We start from the raw sequence: 18,019 nt of genomic DNA, 5'->3' as shown, positions 1-18,019 counted from the left end.
CACTTGCATATAGCATTATAAAGGGACATAACTCAAGAACTGTAAAAGTGATGTTACCCAAATTTGTACTTGATCTGAGTTTTGTGGTTAATAAGTATTGTGTATAAGTTTTCATAACATTTGGTTGAGGCAAACTGAAGTTAGAGAACGGAAACGAAAAATTCAGCAATTTTTCCATTTGTAAAGGGGCATAACTCTAGAACGGTAAAAGTAACGCCACAAAAATTCAAACTTGATCTGTGTTTTGTGGTAATAAGCATTGTGTATAAAGTTTCATAACATTTGGTTGAGGCAAACTAAAGTTAGAGAACGGAAACGAAAAATTCAGCAATTATTCCATCTGTAAAGGGGGATAACTCTAGAACGGTAAAAGTGACGCCACCCAAATTCAAACTTAACCTGTGTTTTGTGTTAATAAGCATTGTGTATAAGTTTCATTACATTTGGTTGAGGCAAACTAAAGTTAGAGAACGGAAACCAATTTTCGGACCTACGTACGTATGTACGTACGTACAGAAGAACAAGGGTAAAACTTAATGCCCCCTCCGCTACGGCAGGGGCATAAAAATGCGCAAGAAATTGTCATTTAAAGATAAGTAACTCCAATAAAGAGTTGAACGATTTCCACCATCTATCTATTATTGTTATTAAAGGGGCATTAGCTGTCAATTCATGTTCACCAAATTTGCTCAAATTCTCATATTTGATTTATAACATACCTAAAATGTTACCAGTGTTTTACCTTTTTTCACTAAGGTAAGGTGGGTGTTTTAAAAAAATCACTTGCAACCGGGTGTTTTTTTTTTTTAAATGTCCAACCGTTTTTTTTTTATTTACTGTGGGTGCACGTGGGGGTCACAAAAATAAAGATTAGTATATCCAAATAATAAAAAGTCTAAAATAAACAATTTACAATGCACGGACTTGATAATATGTATCAGAATTTTGTGTGTATTTTAGTCTAGACGCCATCTAATTAAACATCAAGGTGACCTCCGAAGACTGCCAACAGTCATATAACCCAAGATAAACAAGAACATAGATATAAATAGAAATCGATCTCGTGCACTTGGATTTTTATAGGTCTGTTTGGATTCATATAAGAGGTTTAAAAAATATTTTAATAATTGTTTTTACCTGTATAAGAATGAGTTTTTATATTGGTAGATTGAATCAGTCAACCAAATGGTTTACCATCATGACCATTGTTTAAACTTCCAATGTTGACATTATTTTCTTGTTAATAGCTGAACACGCCTAGCTCATGCGTAACACATCTCCAGCTAAGGTTCAATTGAAGTTCATATAAATACGGATTTAATGAGGTCGAATTATTCACTCGCAAGTGAATAATTCATTAGCAATGTTTCTTTGCTTATTTTGACAAAACTGAACCAAACTGGCTGCTAAAAGCGAATTATTATATCACTATTTCACTTTCATTAATAATTGAATAAAAAAAAATCATATTTTATTTTTTTCTATATCTCGTAGCTAATACCCTTTAAGATAATAGACAAAAATCCAAAATGGGTAAAAAAAAAAATCATAACTTCATTTGTAAAGGACAATAACTCCAATAAGGAGTTGTTGGACAATTTCAGAATGCAATCTAATTTGTAGATCTTGTCTTACTGATCATTTTTGAAATTTAAATTTACTTTTTATCTACTATAGTTTTTAAAATAATAGGCAAAATTGAAAAAATTTATAAAATTCATCATGTAAGGGCAATAACTCCTGTAAGAAGTCATCTGACAGCTTCAATGTGTAGCTTTCATCATTCTGAACATTTCAGCCCTTGACAGATTTTCTCTATCCATACATAGTGGTTTTCAAGATAAAAGACTAAACTGTTTACCTCTATGTTCTATTTTTAGCCATGCTGGCTATGGTGGTTGATAGGCAGGGTCATAGGACACATTTTTTAAACTAGATACATTGTACCTCAATGATGATTGTATCCAAGTTCCGTTAAATTTGGCCCAGTAGTTTTAGAGGAGAAGTTTTTTGTAAAAGTTAACGGATGATGACGACACACTTCAAGTAATGAGAAAAGGTCACTGGACATGTTAGGCTATCAGGTATATATTGGGACTTCTCACCAGTAACAATGTACAATATCATTGCACCTGGAATCAAGGCAAATAAACTCTTTACTAAAACACTACATTATCTTCAACAACTTTCAAGCAATTAATTTGATTATCAAAACTGTTTTCAAAGATTTACAATGTTACCAATATTTTGCATTAAGTAAAGCATTAAATGGCAAACTATTCTTGTTATATTTTCAGATAACTACATTGGTCACCACGCTTCAGAACTTTACGGAGACGTGACTTCTCCCTGGCAGCCAAACAGGAAGAAGTGAAGACCCAACAGGGAGACTTTGGGGAGAATTTAAGCATCACATTAATGCTTTATATGAATAAATTTCCCAGCATCTATTCCTTTCAGTTATTTTTTTAGCCTTCTGCAGGACAATTGTTAAGGTGGCATTTCCTTGCCTTGCGCTGTGGTATGAATTACCGGTAATTGAAAAACAATACCTTGATAAAATTTTGCTGTATCTCAAACAGACAAAATTCTGTTTTGATTTCTTACAATTGTGTTTAATTACACTAAATGAAGCAAGAACCTAGGACAACCCACCTCCAAAAATAAACTGTTGACACAGAGATATGTCTCGCCTTTTGGTAATTCTAATAATGCAAATGTTGAAATTAACATAACAATACATTAACATTTAAGTTATGCAAATATTCAAAGTCAATGAACCATGACTGAAGATACATGGCTAAACAATCTCCATAGAAATGAGGTGTGCCAATGCTAATACAACTGCATACCAAATACCATTGAATTATCATAAGTCGTTCCCCTTAAACAAACCTAAACACAAACATTATCTTGTAAACTATGTAAAAGTTTCAACGTCAATGAACCATGCTGAGGGGGTTGGGCTATATAATCTCCATTGAAACCAGACTTGCAAACTAAATAAATTTGCATACCATTTATCACTGACTTAACATTAGCATTTCATCTTAAACTGATCTAATCACAAACTAATACATGTAACATGTTTAAACAAAGCAAAAGTTTCAAAGTCAATATACCATGACTGAGGGGGCACCGCCAAATATTCTCCATGGAAATTATATGTGCCAATGCTAATACAGATGCATACCAAATATCATTAACCTAACACTAGTGGTTCACAATAAAGTAGACCTAATCACAAACTTATACATTGTTGACACCACTGCCGGAAACAGCATACCTACGTCTCGCTTCTTGACTCCACTTTTTGGCAAGACAAAAACCAAGAGTATTATTTTATAGATAATTTATAATGCGAATTCAGAAAAAAATACTGTTCGTCACTTGAAAACTGTCTACTGGAACTCTGGTAATTTCAAATTGTGTGTGATTGGTTGCAGAATTTTGATGGAAAAATATGTTTTTCATCACCAAGTACAATGTAGCAGTTGAAAATGCTTGTAAATAATTCTAGAACACTTCAGTAGTGTTAAAATATAACAAAATCACAAAAAATAACATTGGAAAAGTTGTGATTGTCATTAATGGGAAACTGTATAAGAAAGTGTAAATCACAAACAAATATGGTGAGAGTTGACAGAAAATCTATACAACTTTGGAAGTAAAATAGTGCAGTCCTTTAGTAAAATGCTGTTAAATTTATTCTGACATCACATTAATGTTTAAAGGACCTTTAGCTAAAACAAAACACATGCAGCAGTCTGAAACACCAAATATGAACAAATCACTATTTTTGTTTTGCAGTTTATACATTGTTGTCCTGGTTACCTGCCGACTTGACACTTTGTACAAATGTACATTGCTTAAATACAAGCAAATTCCAGTTGCTGTTATGCAATGATGTAAAAATGAGAAATTTTTAATGAAGCATTTAATTTTGATATTTATCAGTTAATATTAGATTTTTACATTAAAATTGCATATAATATGGATTGGAGTTTTGAAAAGAAAAAAGGGAGCCTACTACAATTTCAATTAAACTAAGATGGCAGAACTTCAATGTAATTTATAAACAAACATCACAAAATTGAGTTTTCTCTTTTTTCTTGCTTAAAGTACTCTATAATCTGCACCTTATCTTGCTATTTTAATGTTAGAGTACAAGACAGTGTACAATTCTAGACCGAATTCAGGTGCAACATGTTTATTTCATCCAATATTGGAATCATGCACATTTTAAAAAAATTGTAAGGGTTCCGCGGAACCCAGTGTCTCGCCTACTTTTTCTGTTAATCGCAGGCTCAACAAAAATGAGGAAGTAAATCAATAAAAATATTCCTCTTGATACTATCTTTTGATTGTAAGAAGCTTCTGTCCAAGTTTGGTAAAAATCCAGGATAGTTTATGAATCTAATAAATGTTTAAAAACTTTAACTGCAGACTGAATGTAATGTTAACTGGAAGAAAACAAAATTTCCTTCTAGATACTAGCATTTGATCATAAACAAGCTTCTGTCCAAGTTTGGTACAAATCCAAAATAGTATAAGAAAGTTATCAAAATTTTAAAAACTTTAACCACAGAGTAAATGTGTTGTTTCCTGGCAGAAAATCTAAGTCCATTTAAAAGTAAAATACCGAAAAAATGGACTTATTTTTTTACAAAATTTCCTTCCAGATACTAGCTTTTGATCATAAACAAGCTTCTGTCCAAGTTTGGTACAAATCCAAAATAGTATAAGAAAGTTATTAAAATTTTAAAAACTTTAACCACAGAGTGAATGTGTTGTTTCCTGGCAGAAAATCTAAGTCCATTTAAAAGTAAAATAAGGAAAAAATTGATTTTTTTTTTTACAAAATTTACTTCTGGATACTATCTTATGATCTTAAACAAGCTTCTGTCCAAGTTTGGTACAAACCCAGGATAGTTTAAGAAAGATATTAAAATTTTTAAAAATTTAACCACAGAGTGAATGTTATATTTCCCGGCAGAAAAACTAAGTCCATTTATAAGTAAAATACGGAAAAAATGGAATTTTATTTTTACAAAATTTACTTCTGGATACTATCTTATGATCATAAACAAGCTTCTGTCCAAGTTTGGTAGAAATCCAGGATAGTTTAAGAAAGTTATTAAAATTTCAAAAACTTAACCACAGAGTGAATATTTGTGGACGCCGCCGCCGACGACGGAATGTAGGATCACTATGTCTCGCTTTTTCGACTAAAGTTGAAGGCTCGACAAAAATCATGAGGCGACATTAAGGAATTTTACTGAAAATCTAGGGCAGCATAAACTTCTCCTTGGAGCTTCTTTAAAGCGAAGTCATATATTGTCTGGCGACAAAATTGATCACTTGGCCTGGTGTGGTGAACCCCTGAACTGTTAGTAAGTCATTTGGCAAACCCCTGCATTAATATTTCAATCCATGTAAATACAATGGCTATGGATTGCTCAATCTAATATTAAATTGTTATCAATATAAAGTAAAATATCTTGAAACAAAAATAAATACATTGTAGCAATACAAATGAAATGCGCTGCGGGGTGCAGCTTGATACTACCACAGAGGTCAAACCCTGAACAGTTGGGGCAAGTATGGACAATTATTATATATTTGACATAGCATAGTTTCTGACAAATGTCTGACACAGAATGAAGGTGGTCTCTGAACTTAAAAATTTGACATTTACCTAATATGGTCCAATATCCAAAATCTAAATACATGGTTAGAATCCCAACAATTTAATTTTTGATGAAATCAAACAAAGTTTAATTTTGGACCCTTTGGACCTCAATGTGGACCAATTTGATAGCAGGCCCATATTCCAAAATCTAAATACACGATAAGATTCAGTATATCCAAGAACCAATGTGGACCATCTAAAAACAGGGCCCAAAATTAAAAATCTAATTACACAGTTAGGTTCAACACATTTAAGAACCCCAAGAATTCAAGACTTTCAATTGAAACCCCATTGAAATTGGTCGTTATACAATGTACATGATATACCAAGAATTTGAAAAGTAATGTTTTTGGCCCCTTTTTCCTAAACAGTTAGGGCCATAAACCCCATAATCAATCAGGGTTGGCAAAGTATTACCCGGGCGGGAAAACCCGGGTCCAGGTTTTCCCGGGCTTGGCAATACTCCTAGAAACGGGTAATACTGGGCATTACTGGATAATATGATTTTTCAAGCTTATTTTTACACAAAATAGTAAAGACTTGTTGTAGTTTAATACTATTATAGCTAAATAAATACATTTTATACAGATAACCATTGAGAGTCAGTCCTGAAGATTGAAAATTCAATTTCTTCCTTTTCTCCACTAATTCTATGTAGGCAGAATACAAGTTTTGGACATTTCAGGATACATATGTACCTTGTTAATTTCCAAGCTTTGTTTCAATATTAAATCCATTGTTTAAGTTGAAAAAATGCATTTTATTGCAGTGTTTAAGTGAATTGTAAATTTTAATTGTTACACAATCATATTGCTAAATAAACACCCTGAGGGGAAAGGCCATGAACACTTATAATCTGAATAAGTACTTATTAATTGGTGAAGTACATAAACATATACTAAAACTTAGTAAACATTTTTAGTAATGAACAAAAAATTTTTAAAAGTAATTTTCCTAACATAGAATTGTTAATTCTTAATATTAGTTATATTTTTTAAAAAAACAAATTGAAATGTTTGACCAGTATTGCCCAGTAAAACCCAGTAAAACCTTGGGGAAAATACTCATAAAACCCGTGTTTTTGCCAACCCTGTAATCAATAGCAACCTTTCTTTTTTGTTATTGAACCTTGTGGTACAATTTTATAGTGATACATGTACATAGACTTATTCTTAAGTTTTTTACGGAAGCCAGAAAATCCTTGTTTTTTGGCCCCTCATTCGTAAAGTTAGGCCCTAACTCCCAAAATCAATTCTAACCTTCCTTTTCAGGTATGGAACCTTGTGGTACATTGTACAATTTCATAGATATCCATACACAAGGGGGGGTAGGACCTTTATCGGGACTCCAGGATCAGGTGTTTTTAAGCTCGGGATTTCGGGATTGATCCTTTCGGGATCCGGGAATTCTTTTTTCGAATTTTGGGATGTCGGGATTTTAATTTTTTTAAATTCGGGACCTCGGGATTTCGGGATCAGGACCCCTCCTACCCCCCTCTATACACTTATACACAAGTTATTGTCTACACATGAACATACAATGTATGCAAGACAGTAAACTACATTTATGTCCATAGACAAAAAATGCAAAAAAAATAAGTACATGTATTAAGCTAAATGCACATATTGCTTATGCTGAACTATTTTTAATGAAATCGTTCATACCTCCCTTGACAGACCATCAAACTGAAAGTCATACTGACTATTTACACTAGATGAGACAGAATTACTTGTGCTACATGTACTGTCAACACCAAGAACAACTTCTTCATATTGCACATTATCATTGCTATCTAAGTTCTGATTGTTGTTGCTTGATTCAACATCACTCTGGTCATCAGTGTTTGTTTCTGACTGTACATTATTGTTATTGTTTTGCTCTGCTGGTGTCCTTACAATTTCTGGTATATTATTCAAACCAACCAGAAATGTCTCTATTTGTTGAGCTGAATGTGATCGTTGCCATACAGAAAAACGTCTTAAAGATCGTAAATCTTGAATAAGATTTTGATATGTCAAATCACTGTAAATTGATTTAGGATTACCACCGCCATAGAAAGAATTTATGTTGTTGTTGATGAAGTTAGTTGGAGTTAATGCAGCTGATGATCCAAGAATAATTTCTTGCACTTCTGGATAATTTACATAATGAATGTTCATGTAGTTATTTAAGTCAGTCCTCAACAAACTCAGAACTATGGCAATTTGAACAAGTCCATCAACAAAGTAGTCTTTAAGCATCTTGTCGAATACAGCAGGAAGTACTTTTGTGAAATTCCTGTCAGAAGTTCAATATTGTTTCGGTATCTTATCTTCACTTCGTTAATTTTTATTAATAAACTAGAGAAAATTGCTAATCCATAATTTCTTAAAGTTTGGTAGACATTTCAAATGATTGTTAGTTTATAAATAAAACTGAAATCAACAATGCCTTTGTTCCCATTTTAACCAGGGAGCACACGCGGCTGCCATGACAGCTGCTACAGGGAGAAAATAGGCCAGTTTCACAAAAGTTTGATGTTTTATGTGTATAAATTGCGAAGTCTGGACTTTAAAAAGATAAGTTTGTATCGTAATTGTGAGAGATTTCAACTAAAATTGCGTGCAACACCCTGTTTCTTCTAGAATCTTCATAACAAATGTGATTCAGCGAATTAGAAAATGACGTCAAATATTTCGGGTTCTCTTAAGAACTTTCATTGTAACGGAAAAAAGTTCAAGTTACTCCGAATGACAACTTCCGCTCACCTTTGCTAATTTGTTTCCGGGTAACAAACAGGTGAACCGAGAAATTGATTAAACTAGAGAGCCTCTAATGACCTTTTCGCTTCATCTCCCACCAATTTGTATTTTAAATAATCAAACAAATTTTGAGATTTTCAAAAATATCTGAAAAAGAAGTAAAATATGACACACTAGTCATCACTCCATATTTCTATTGACATTTTACAAAACTGGGTCATACAAATTCACAGTGAAAATGTAATGAACCTTTAGACTGATATATATACGATGAAATCATTTTAATGATAACTAAACAAGCAAACTTACTTGTGTCAAAGATGTACTATCTACTGACATAACAGGTTCTATTTCCATCATCTTGACTATTTTGTATCAATAACACACGTGACCTAATTCACAAGGCAATACACAGATGATAACAGCCTGATTTACTCCTGTTTTTCCTGTTCACCTGGGATTTGTTACTAATTGAAAATACATTGAATTAATTTGATAAAATCCACAGTTTATGTCGCGAAAAATACATTTCCAGTGAGTCTAAAATCCATATACTGTTTCACTTTGATAACACCTTAGACCTCTCAATACACCATTTAATGACAATCCTGACTATGTAAGAATTACAGAAAACGATTGGATAATAGTACCACGTGATAATAGTGTTTAATATATACGGTTCATTGTTCATTGACAAGCATTGTATTATTAAGTTTTCGTTTATTTTCTATGCATACACTAATTTATTGAAATTACTTTTTCAATACCGTGTTTCAATGAAACCGCCCGGCCGAAAATTGTAATATAAGGGTCCGAAATAAAACTTGTTAAATCCGTTTTTATTTCATATTTACCGTATGAAGAACTGCATTAGGCTATCAGAGCCGGATGAAAGATACTTGCCTAGAATTTTGTACCATCAAACATATATTCATTTACAGTAGGATACATGTTTGATGTTAGAAAAAACGGGTGTGGTCAACGCTTCATTAAAAATACCACACATTTTAATAACACTTTATTTAATAAAGCCCTAAGAGTGGAACCTATAGTCATGATAGTCACGACCAGCAATGTCAATAGTAGCTTCTCCTGGGAAATCAAAACCTCTGACGGTCGAACTTTTTCAAGAGACTTTTTCGCGGGAAGTAAATAATTGCAGAACGAAATGCCGGTTTACTGGCGATGGTAATCAGGCAGAGAGTTCAATACCTAACGTAGTTGAAATAAAAGTACAGAAGCTGCACGTCAACATTAATTACTCTTCGAAGTATGTATGCATTACTTAATTCTATATATGAAAATGCAAGGATGTTTTCTACCCCTGCAAGCCTAGCTTTCTCCATTTTCTTTTTTTTCTTCTACTACTTTTTTTTTGTTGCCAAAAAATCAGACGAATTGCCTCGTCTGCCTCATCGGTAGTCAGGGGCGTAGCTCAGTAGGCCAATATGATGTGTACTCAATGCCGGAGCAGGAATTGAAACTGTAAGGGGTTTGGGAGGGGGGGCTGAAGGGGGCTGAAGGCCCCCAGAACCTCTGGGTAAATGGTAAAATCCTGCATTCTCGCAATTTCCTGGGACTTAAAATGACCTCACCGAAATCTTATTTTCATGAGTAACAAGTCAACTTTTGAAAAAAAAAAAATGAATATTGATTAGAGAAAAAAAAACAAGTACTGTTGGCACAGTTGGCTTAGGAATTTGGATTTTCTAATGTGTAGTGGGTTGAGCTTGATTAAATTAAATTAAAAATGTCATATCATTAAATGATATTCGTTGCTAGTTAGTTAAGGTTAAAAGGGGTGGTAAAGGGTGGTATTTGCATGGAAAAAACGTTAAATGCAAAGAAGTAAAAACAGTTTCACGGTGAACGTGAAATAATTTCGTCCATGAACGTTGATAAAAAAAGTACTATATAACGAACGCATGTCATAGGTTGGAAACCTTTACATGTAACTGGCAAATATATAATATTTACGTTTTAAGTCCTGAAATCTATAAGGTAAATGATCAAATTATTTCCGATTTCTTTTTATTAACTTCCAAAACGATAGTCTTTTAATTTTACCAAGCACGGAAAACAAGGACTTTAAATCTCGAAGCATGGAAAATAAGCACTTTTAATCTCGAAGCACGGAAAACAAGGACTTAAATTTCGAAGCATGGAAAATAAGCACTTTTAATCTCGAAGCACGTATAACTAAGTTAGGGGAACACTTTGAACGAGGCACCCGTCTTGCACAACTGAACGTACAAATAAAAAAAAGTAAAAACTCGTTGATCGTCAATTTAAATTTAAAAAAACGGCAAGCACGATGCACGAAAATTACCCTTTACCAACCTTGTTAAACTTAAGTCTGACTGGTCTGTTTAAAAAAATCTGTTATGACGACGTAATATAATTAAGACTATACATACCTCACAGGAAAACCATGAGAATGAATCGGTGTTCATGGTCTCTTTATAACGTCATATTTTATTTCGCCAGTTATTTTGAAATCTTCAGAAAAGATGTCAGGACTGGGTGAGGAGGCATAGAATTTTTTTCTGACACCTCGAGGACCATTTTAATTGTTTGCATCAGCAACATATAATCATGATGCTGGTTCCGTAAATGAAAAGTAATTTCAGGTATGGAATATAGCAACAAAGTGATTATTAACATGTTTAATTTGTAAAATAGTTTTTAATTTAATTTATTACTTTATTTTTATTTTTACTAGATTTACCATATTTTATTTTTGTAAAATTTTCGATGTGTACGCAATTGCGTTTTTGCGTACGGGTTGCTACGCGCCTGGTAGTTACGGCCATGTTCGTCAATGTAGCTTCCTAACCTTCGCATGAATCTTTATATCATTTTGGATTTGCTGTTTGATAAATTATATTTTCCAATTAATTTACAGTCTCGATTGCAATCAGTTTTGTAAAATCAATTGACGTGGACAGTATTACTTTAACTTCCCTAGCTTAAAAATGGTCACATCCTCGTATAGTCTGGGAATAGTATATAATGATAATAATAATATTTTATTCAATAAAATATCAAGCATATGAGTTTTACAATACACAACATACAATACTTAAAGACAATACTAACACATACTTTGTAAAATATAATGGAATTTTATGAGTGTAGTACCCTTAAGTGTATGGAAAAAAATTGCTGATATTTTATCAGGGATAACCCATAAAAGCTCTAAAGCTTGTTTCCAATGGGGTCCCTTCGTGTAAACGGCTTAATAGTTTCGACATATAAAAAATGATAACACACAAATCAATATGACAAAAAAAAAAAACTTCATATAAAAGATCATAGAAATAATTTAAATAAATAATAAGTTTGATAATATAAAAAGTAGTCTGATGAAGCCGCACTATAACTTTTGGTCAAGTACTTTTTGACGCTAATTTTTAATTTCTTATTTTTTTTAACATTATTTGGCAACATATTCCAATCTTGTATGCCATTAAAGTAAAATGTATCTTTTTGTTGACTTTTTACTGGTGGAACCCAGAAGTTATATTCACTAGTTCGTGTGAAATGATGACGAAAATGTCTCACCGTTGTAAAATTTGTATACATATGACTAGAACAATGGTGGTAATAGATATTATGAACATTGTTTAATCTCAATTGTTTAACACGATTTTCAATATTAACATAACCAATACTATTCAATACATTATGGTCAACTTTTGATCACATCCAGTATTTTTTGTAAATCTAACACATTTGTTTTGTAATACTTGTAGCTTTATATCTTTATATTTTTTGCTGACACCAGCATACCATGCAGAACAGGCATAGTCAAAATGACATTGAATTAAAGCTGTAACTAAGCTGACTATATAGTCAATATATTAAGTCACAGGAATAGTTTACATTGATACACAATGTTCGGTATTTACAAATTGAACATTAAAACTCATAACACTTGAATACCAAGAAGTTGTACAATAATTCAGCGAATCATATTCATATTTCCAATCTATTCACTTTGGCTTTTATGACATTATGAAGAGAGTATCTCCAAAACGGTATCGGAACTTTTTAGTACAAATTTGATATACATGAAAAATAATATATCATGGTAGTGGTATTTTTCTAAATTTGAGGTAGGGCCAATTTCCCCTGAAATTTTTCACAGAAGGGCCAATTTCAAAAAGTGCTGAAAGAATAAGAATAAAAACATGAAATAAAAATGTTTTTTGGTCAATATCTCGATTTTTATGTCTGGAAAAATACTTAATTTAACCTCCAAAAAGGATGAAAGTCAAATATGCGGAATTTACCGTGTTTTTAGGTTGGAAAAACTGGGAATCCCCCTGGAAGGACACTTCAAACCAAAACAAAGTTATGTTTTTTGTTGTTGTAATTTATACAACTTTTCCCCTAAAAATTGAAATAGGTTTCGTGGCTCCATCGGTAGCGCTTAAAACTGTAAAGAATGGATTGTTTTTAAGATGGGGTTCAAATCTCACGCTAATTTTTCTCATTTTTTATGTTGAAATATTAAAATGATATGTTTCTATCACATTGTTTCGGATGTTTGTTTAATTCAAAGAGTCACACTGAAGTAGGTGCTTGCACATAACCAATAACACGATAATTGATTATATAGCAATGAAGCCCAAATGTTGTGTGTGTTATACACATAACGAAAAAAGGCCATAGCAGAAAAATTTCAAAACAACAAAAATATTTTTTCTAAATCTTGAACAAGAACGTTTTAGAAAATGGTATGATATGTAACAAATGCAGACAGTAATTTTATCGCCAATCCACCAACTGTGTAGATACTAGTACTGGCATTGTTACATTGTACCACCGTCCCTACACCGGAACCTAAGTCATCAGAAAATGAAACAACACCACAGAAAAAATCAATTGCACTACCAATCGTGACTGTAGGTAAAACATCAAGAAAGTGTTGAATCTGTATCACAACATAGGGTCGATCCATTTGATACAATGCCATGCAGAAAAGACCAGATTACATGTGTTTGTTACGCAAGCCGTTCTAGTACCAACTGGTGTAAGCTGTTGTCCGGTTCATATAGACGGTAAACCTTAAAAGCTGGAACAGTGTATAGATATAGATACATCCAGATTGAGGAAAACAAACATCCCAGTTAAATGCGTCCGATAGTTTTTGGCTTCTAAGTATTAAAACAGAGACTGATCTTGAATCAAATTAGCTGATTTATATCAGATAATTAGATTTTTAATGTTTCTTGTATTTATATTTAACCCCCTTTTTTAGGCGCCACTAAGGGGCATTCAGTTTTTCGGTCTGTGCGTCCGTTCGTTCGTCCGTCTGTCCCGTTTCTGGTTAAAGTTTTTGGTCAAGGTAGTTTTTGATGAAGTGGAAGTCCAACCAACTTGAAACTTAGTACACATGATCCCTATGATATGATCTTCCTCATTTTAATGCTAAATTTAAGTTTTTATCCCAATTTCATGGTTCACTGAACATAGAAAATGATAGTACGAGTGGGGCATCCGTGTACTATGGACACATTCTTGTTTAATATTTTGTTAGTTTTAAGTTAAACAAAGCTGTGAAATACATGTACGCTACAAATCACCTACCAACATTAACACGCTAACTGAAGCACTATGTTTTTTTAAATACAAAACTAATTTTGAATATCTATTAGTTGATAATTCATATTTTAATGCTCCTCAGGGGCATTTACAAACAAAATCAATATTGGTTTTGATAAACAAAACAAAAATGAATAGTCTTGGCCTTGAATATTGTAGGAATACCTGTTCAAGGTATGAACATAGATGATGTGACGTGTTTTCATATACTATAATGAGTATATATCGGGCTATTTAAAAAACATGATTTACCTAGCTAGTCAAATGAAAAAAACTCACGGGAAAATGGCCCTACCTCTTTATTTCATTCTCAAATTGGCTTTTTTTAATTAAGAATACTAAAAATATTGTTCAATGATTATATTTTTTCCTATAGCTTAATTACCATACGGTATGGGTTTTGCTCATTGTTGAAGGCCTTTCGGTGACCTGTAGTTGTTTACATGCATGTCCTTTGGTCTCTGGTAAATAGTTGTCTCATTGAAAATATTGATTCCCAATTATATACAGATACGTATTTTTAGCCATTCATACGGAGAGTATTTCTGTTTTGAAAGAAATGCTGTTATTGCAAGTTTCACTTTTTTATTGACTAAATGGGCCAGATGGCGAATGTGAGCTTTTTTCGTCATTAATTTTGGCGTCCATTGTCCGTCGTCCGTTTACGTCCATAAAAATCTTATCCTCCTAAACTACCGAGACAAAAGGACACATGCACTTTATTCCGAAATTTGTTTGGATTGAAAATTGAGAGGACAAACTTTCAATATTTATCTGGACCTCGGTGGCCTAGCGGTCTAAGTAATTAATTGTTTTCAAAAATTTTATTGAGTATAGCAATATTTAGTATCTACAAATAAAAGAAGAAATTTCTTAATGTTGAATCCTCAGGCTTAACTCAATTTAGAAGATTATTTTAAAAGATTGCTGGTGCAGATCCAGGATTCTGGATTATTTGTAGCTCCATAAATCTGCCCCTACATTGTTTGAAAAATACATCTCTCACTATTTTTATTTTTTAAATCAGAGAAAAGAACATGCCTATAATTGCTTACCTCCACCTCACCTGAACTCTAGTGGATAGTTGTCTCATTGGCAATCGTATCACATCGCCTTATTTCTATAGTTTATATTATAAGAAAAATATTTTATATCAGACAATCCTGTTATTAAAGTAACTGATAACCATGCAGAAATATTGTATTAATTCTAAACTAGTTGATATGTAACAGAATTATTATGGTTGGACGTTTGAATTACTATTGGTATTGTTTATATTGACTACGTGCAACTGTTTGTTTGTGACATCAGGTACTGTCTTGTGATTTTTTTATTATACATATTTGAATAAAATTTTATCAAAAGAAAAGTAGTTCATCTACTGTATCACAAGCCTTTCAACACGGAGGTCGTGAGTTCGAGCCCTGTACGTGGCAGGTGCGTTCGACTCCAATCTTAATTGACTAGAATTGTCAGTTTTATGCCGATTGATTGTTGGTTGCTTAACGTCCAGTGGCAAATATTTCATACATGTACAGGACGATATTTCTTCCGAAGGTCTGTGGTTAATTCTCTCGCAATATGTTTTTGTTTTTTTTTTAATTTGAAAATATGTGAATTGACATGAAAAATAGGGAATTCAGAAATACAGGATAGTATCACAGTCAAATAATAATGATATAGTTCAATATTTCATTATTCACTTTTCAACTTCAAAACTTAAACATAAACTGTTTCATTATTTATTATTCATTACTTTAAACGTTGAATACTGAATAATGAACTTTTTTATTATTCATTATTCATAATGGGGTTTTGAAAAACGAGAGAAAAAGAATAATGGAGATACTTCAGCGCATTCTTTTCTGGTCTTCAGGCTTCCTACACCAATCAAAACTGACCGCCACGATATGTTATCTATAATATTCTTGTAGCATGCAGTTTAATTTATTCAACATCAATTATGTCAACATGATTCCAAATGTTAATTCTGAAAAAAAAAAAAGCCATCAATCACTTTTGTTTAAATGATACAAGATAGCAAATTCAAAAGAGAGGCGAAAGATACCAACGTGACATTCAAACTAAAAAAGTCGAATAAAACTGACAACGCCACGGCAAAAAAAAAGAAAGAAAATGACCAAAAGACAAACAACAGTGCAAAAACACAACATAGGAAACTAAAGACTGAGCGCAACGAACCACACCAAAATACCGGGGGGTTTAACTGCTAAAGTACGAATTTGATGCATCATGGCACAGTCATGACAACGATTATAGTCTTATATAAGAGTATTTTCCAAACCAATGTGGAGCTACCACATGCAATATCATACCGTTTACTAGCCTGTTTAGATTTTAATATAAAAAAAAACAAAAACTCAAAGCATGTCATATGACATTATAAATGATTCTGGATTCTAATTGCGGATGATGAATGAAAAGCAGTAGACACTCGCCCTGTCGTCGCACTTGTCTTCACTTCGTTTGTAGTCTACTAGTTTTCTATATTGATCATGTTTTGTATTTGCAAACTGGAGCAGGTGCGGATCACCGATTTTGAAAGGGGCCTGGCAAGCCAACGTTAAGAGTGATACTTGTAAAAAGTCTATGCATTTATCATATATGTAGCTCCATAAGGGGGACCCGGACCCCTGCCCCACCCCTAAATCCGCCTCTGTGGTGTAACGAGATTTGAACATCGGTTAAGTTCTACTGTTGCCTCTACTATGTGTATAAACACGTGATAAAGATTGATTGATTGTTGTATGCCCAGCGTCCAGTGGTAACTATTTAATGCATATTCAGGATGAGAACAGTTTAACAATTATTACAATAGTTTAGTCCTGGATAAAGGACGATAAATTTGAAATGTCCCTAGAAATAAGGGGGTATATTGGTTTAAAGCAGAAATTTTGCCTTGCAACAGGCCACTTTGCAACAACTCTCTTTATAGGGGTCCATAAGTGTGGCCTGTTGCAAGGCAAAATTTCTGCTTCTCTATCGAACATAAACTAATTACCGGTGACAGTTCAGATTTCCCGCCTTTCATCCCGGACTAAACTATTGTTTCAATTGTTAAATTATTCTGGTCCTGAATATGCATGAAATGCTTGCTACTGGACGTTGAGTAAGTAACAAACAATCGACAATCAATCAATCATTAGCACGTGGTATATAGTTTGAAGAGACAACAGTAGTAATCGATGTTCAAATGTCGTTTATCCATTTTGAAAATATAAACCATGACCAACAGAAAAAACTACAAACGCAGTGAAGACTGGTAGGTCGACAGGCAAAACGCATACTGCTGTTTATGCATCATCAGCCATGCGAATCCAGATTTATTCAAAATGTCACAATAGGGAATATGACATGTTTTGTGCCTCTTGTGTTAAAATCCGAACAGCTTCACACTGTTTTGGCAAATAGTTCAGGGTGGATCATTGGTATATATTTCCTCAGATAGAATATCTTATACAAGCCAGAATGTAGATTTTTCCATACTTTTTTCAAAAGTACAACAAAAAGTATGGGTCATCGTGCTTTTTTTCAAGCTACAAGTCGTGCAAAATTGCCCAAATTTGCATAGATTGTTCATGAAAAAACACTTTTCTGTGAATAAAAAGAAATCTATGAGTTAGAATAAAATGTGAGAAGATAGGTTTTAAAATATGCTTTAAGAAAATAAAAAGAAAAAATGGTGTCATCGATCTTGTTTTCTTGCTACAAATAAAAATTGAAAATTTCTCTATCATTCTTTTATAAAAATTTTACTGTTTGAGTTATATCTCCCCTTAAAAGGCTAAGTTGACAATTTGATTCGAACAAACACAAACATTTGGTATTTGATAAATCAGTCTAAATAATGCAATAAATCACTTATTTTTCTATCTTCCAATAAACAGTCTAACCCATTAATTGCCAATCTGTCTCAAAATTTGCAGATTTAAGCAAAGAACTAGACCTATTGAGA

General features: G+C 32.8%; 2 protein-coding genes across 6 annotated transcripts in view; one reads left to right on the top strand and one right to left on the bottom strand.

Annotated features, from left to right (window-relative positions):
• The window catches only part of LOC127728688 (nuclear factor erythroid 2-related factor 2-like), a 35,628-nt gene extending 26,574 nt beyond the window's left edge, over nucleotides 1-9,054 (bottom strand). The window contains exon 1 of one of the 2 annotated variants that reach the window (XM_052236301.1): nucleotides 8,743-9,054. In XM_052236301.1, the coding sequence (XP_052092261.1) occupies nucleotides 8,743-8,793 (51 nt within the window). In that variant the 5' untranslated portion in view covers nucleotides 8,794-9,054. Of the gene's footprint in view, nucleotides 1-7,356; nucleotides 8,362-8,742 lie in introns of those variants that run through there. The other variant, XM_052236299.1, reaches the window with a different exon arrangement.
• Nucleotides 1-18,019, top strand: part of LOC127728681 (serine/threonine-protein kinase 11-interacting protein-like) — a 480,863-nt gene that overhangs the window by 377,933 nt on the left and 84,911 nt on the right. The window lies entirely within an intron of this gene.

This window comes from Mytilus californianus, unplaced genomic scaffold, assembly GCF_021869535.1.
Source record: "Mytilus californianus isolate M0D057914Y unplaced genomic scaffold, xbMytCali1.0.p SCAF_2, whole genome shotgun sequence".
NCBI lineage: Eukaryota > Metazoa > Mollusca > Bivalvia > Mytilida > Mytilidae > Mytilus > Mytilus californianus.
Note: the sequence above shows the minus strand (reverse complement) of the source record. Positions and strands in the feature narration are given on the sequence as shown.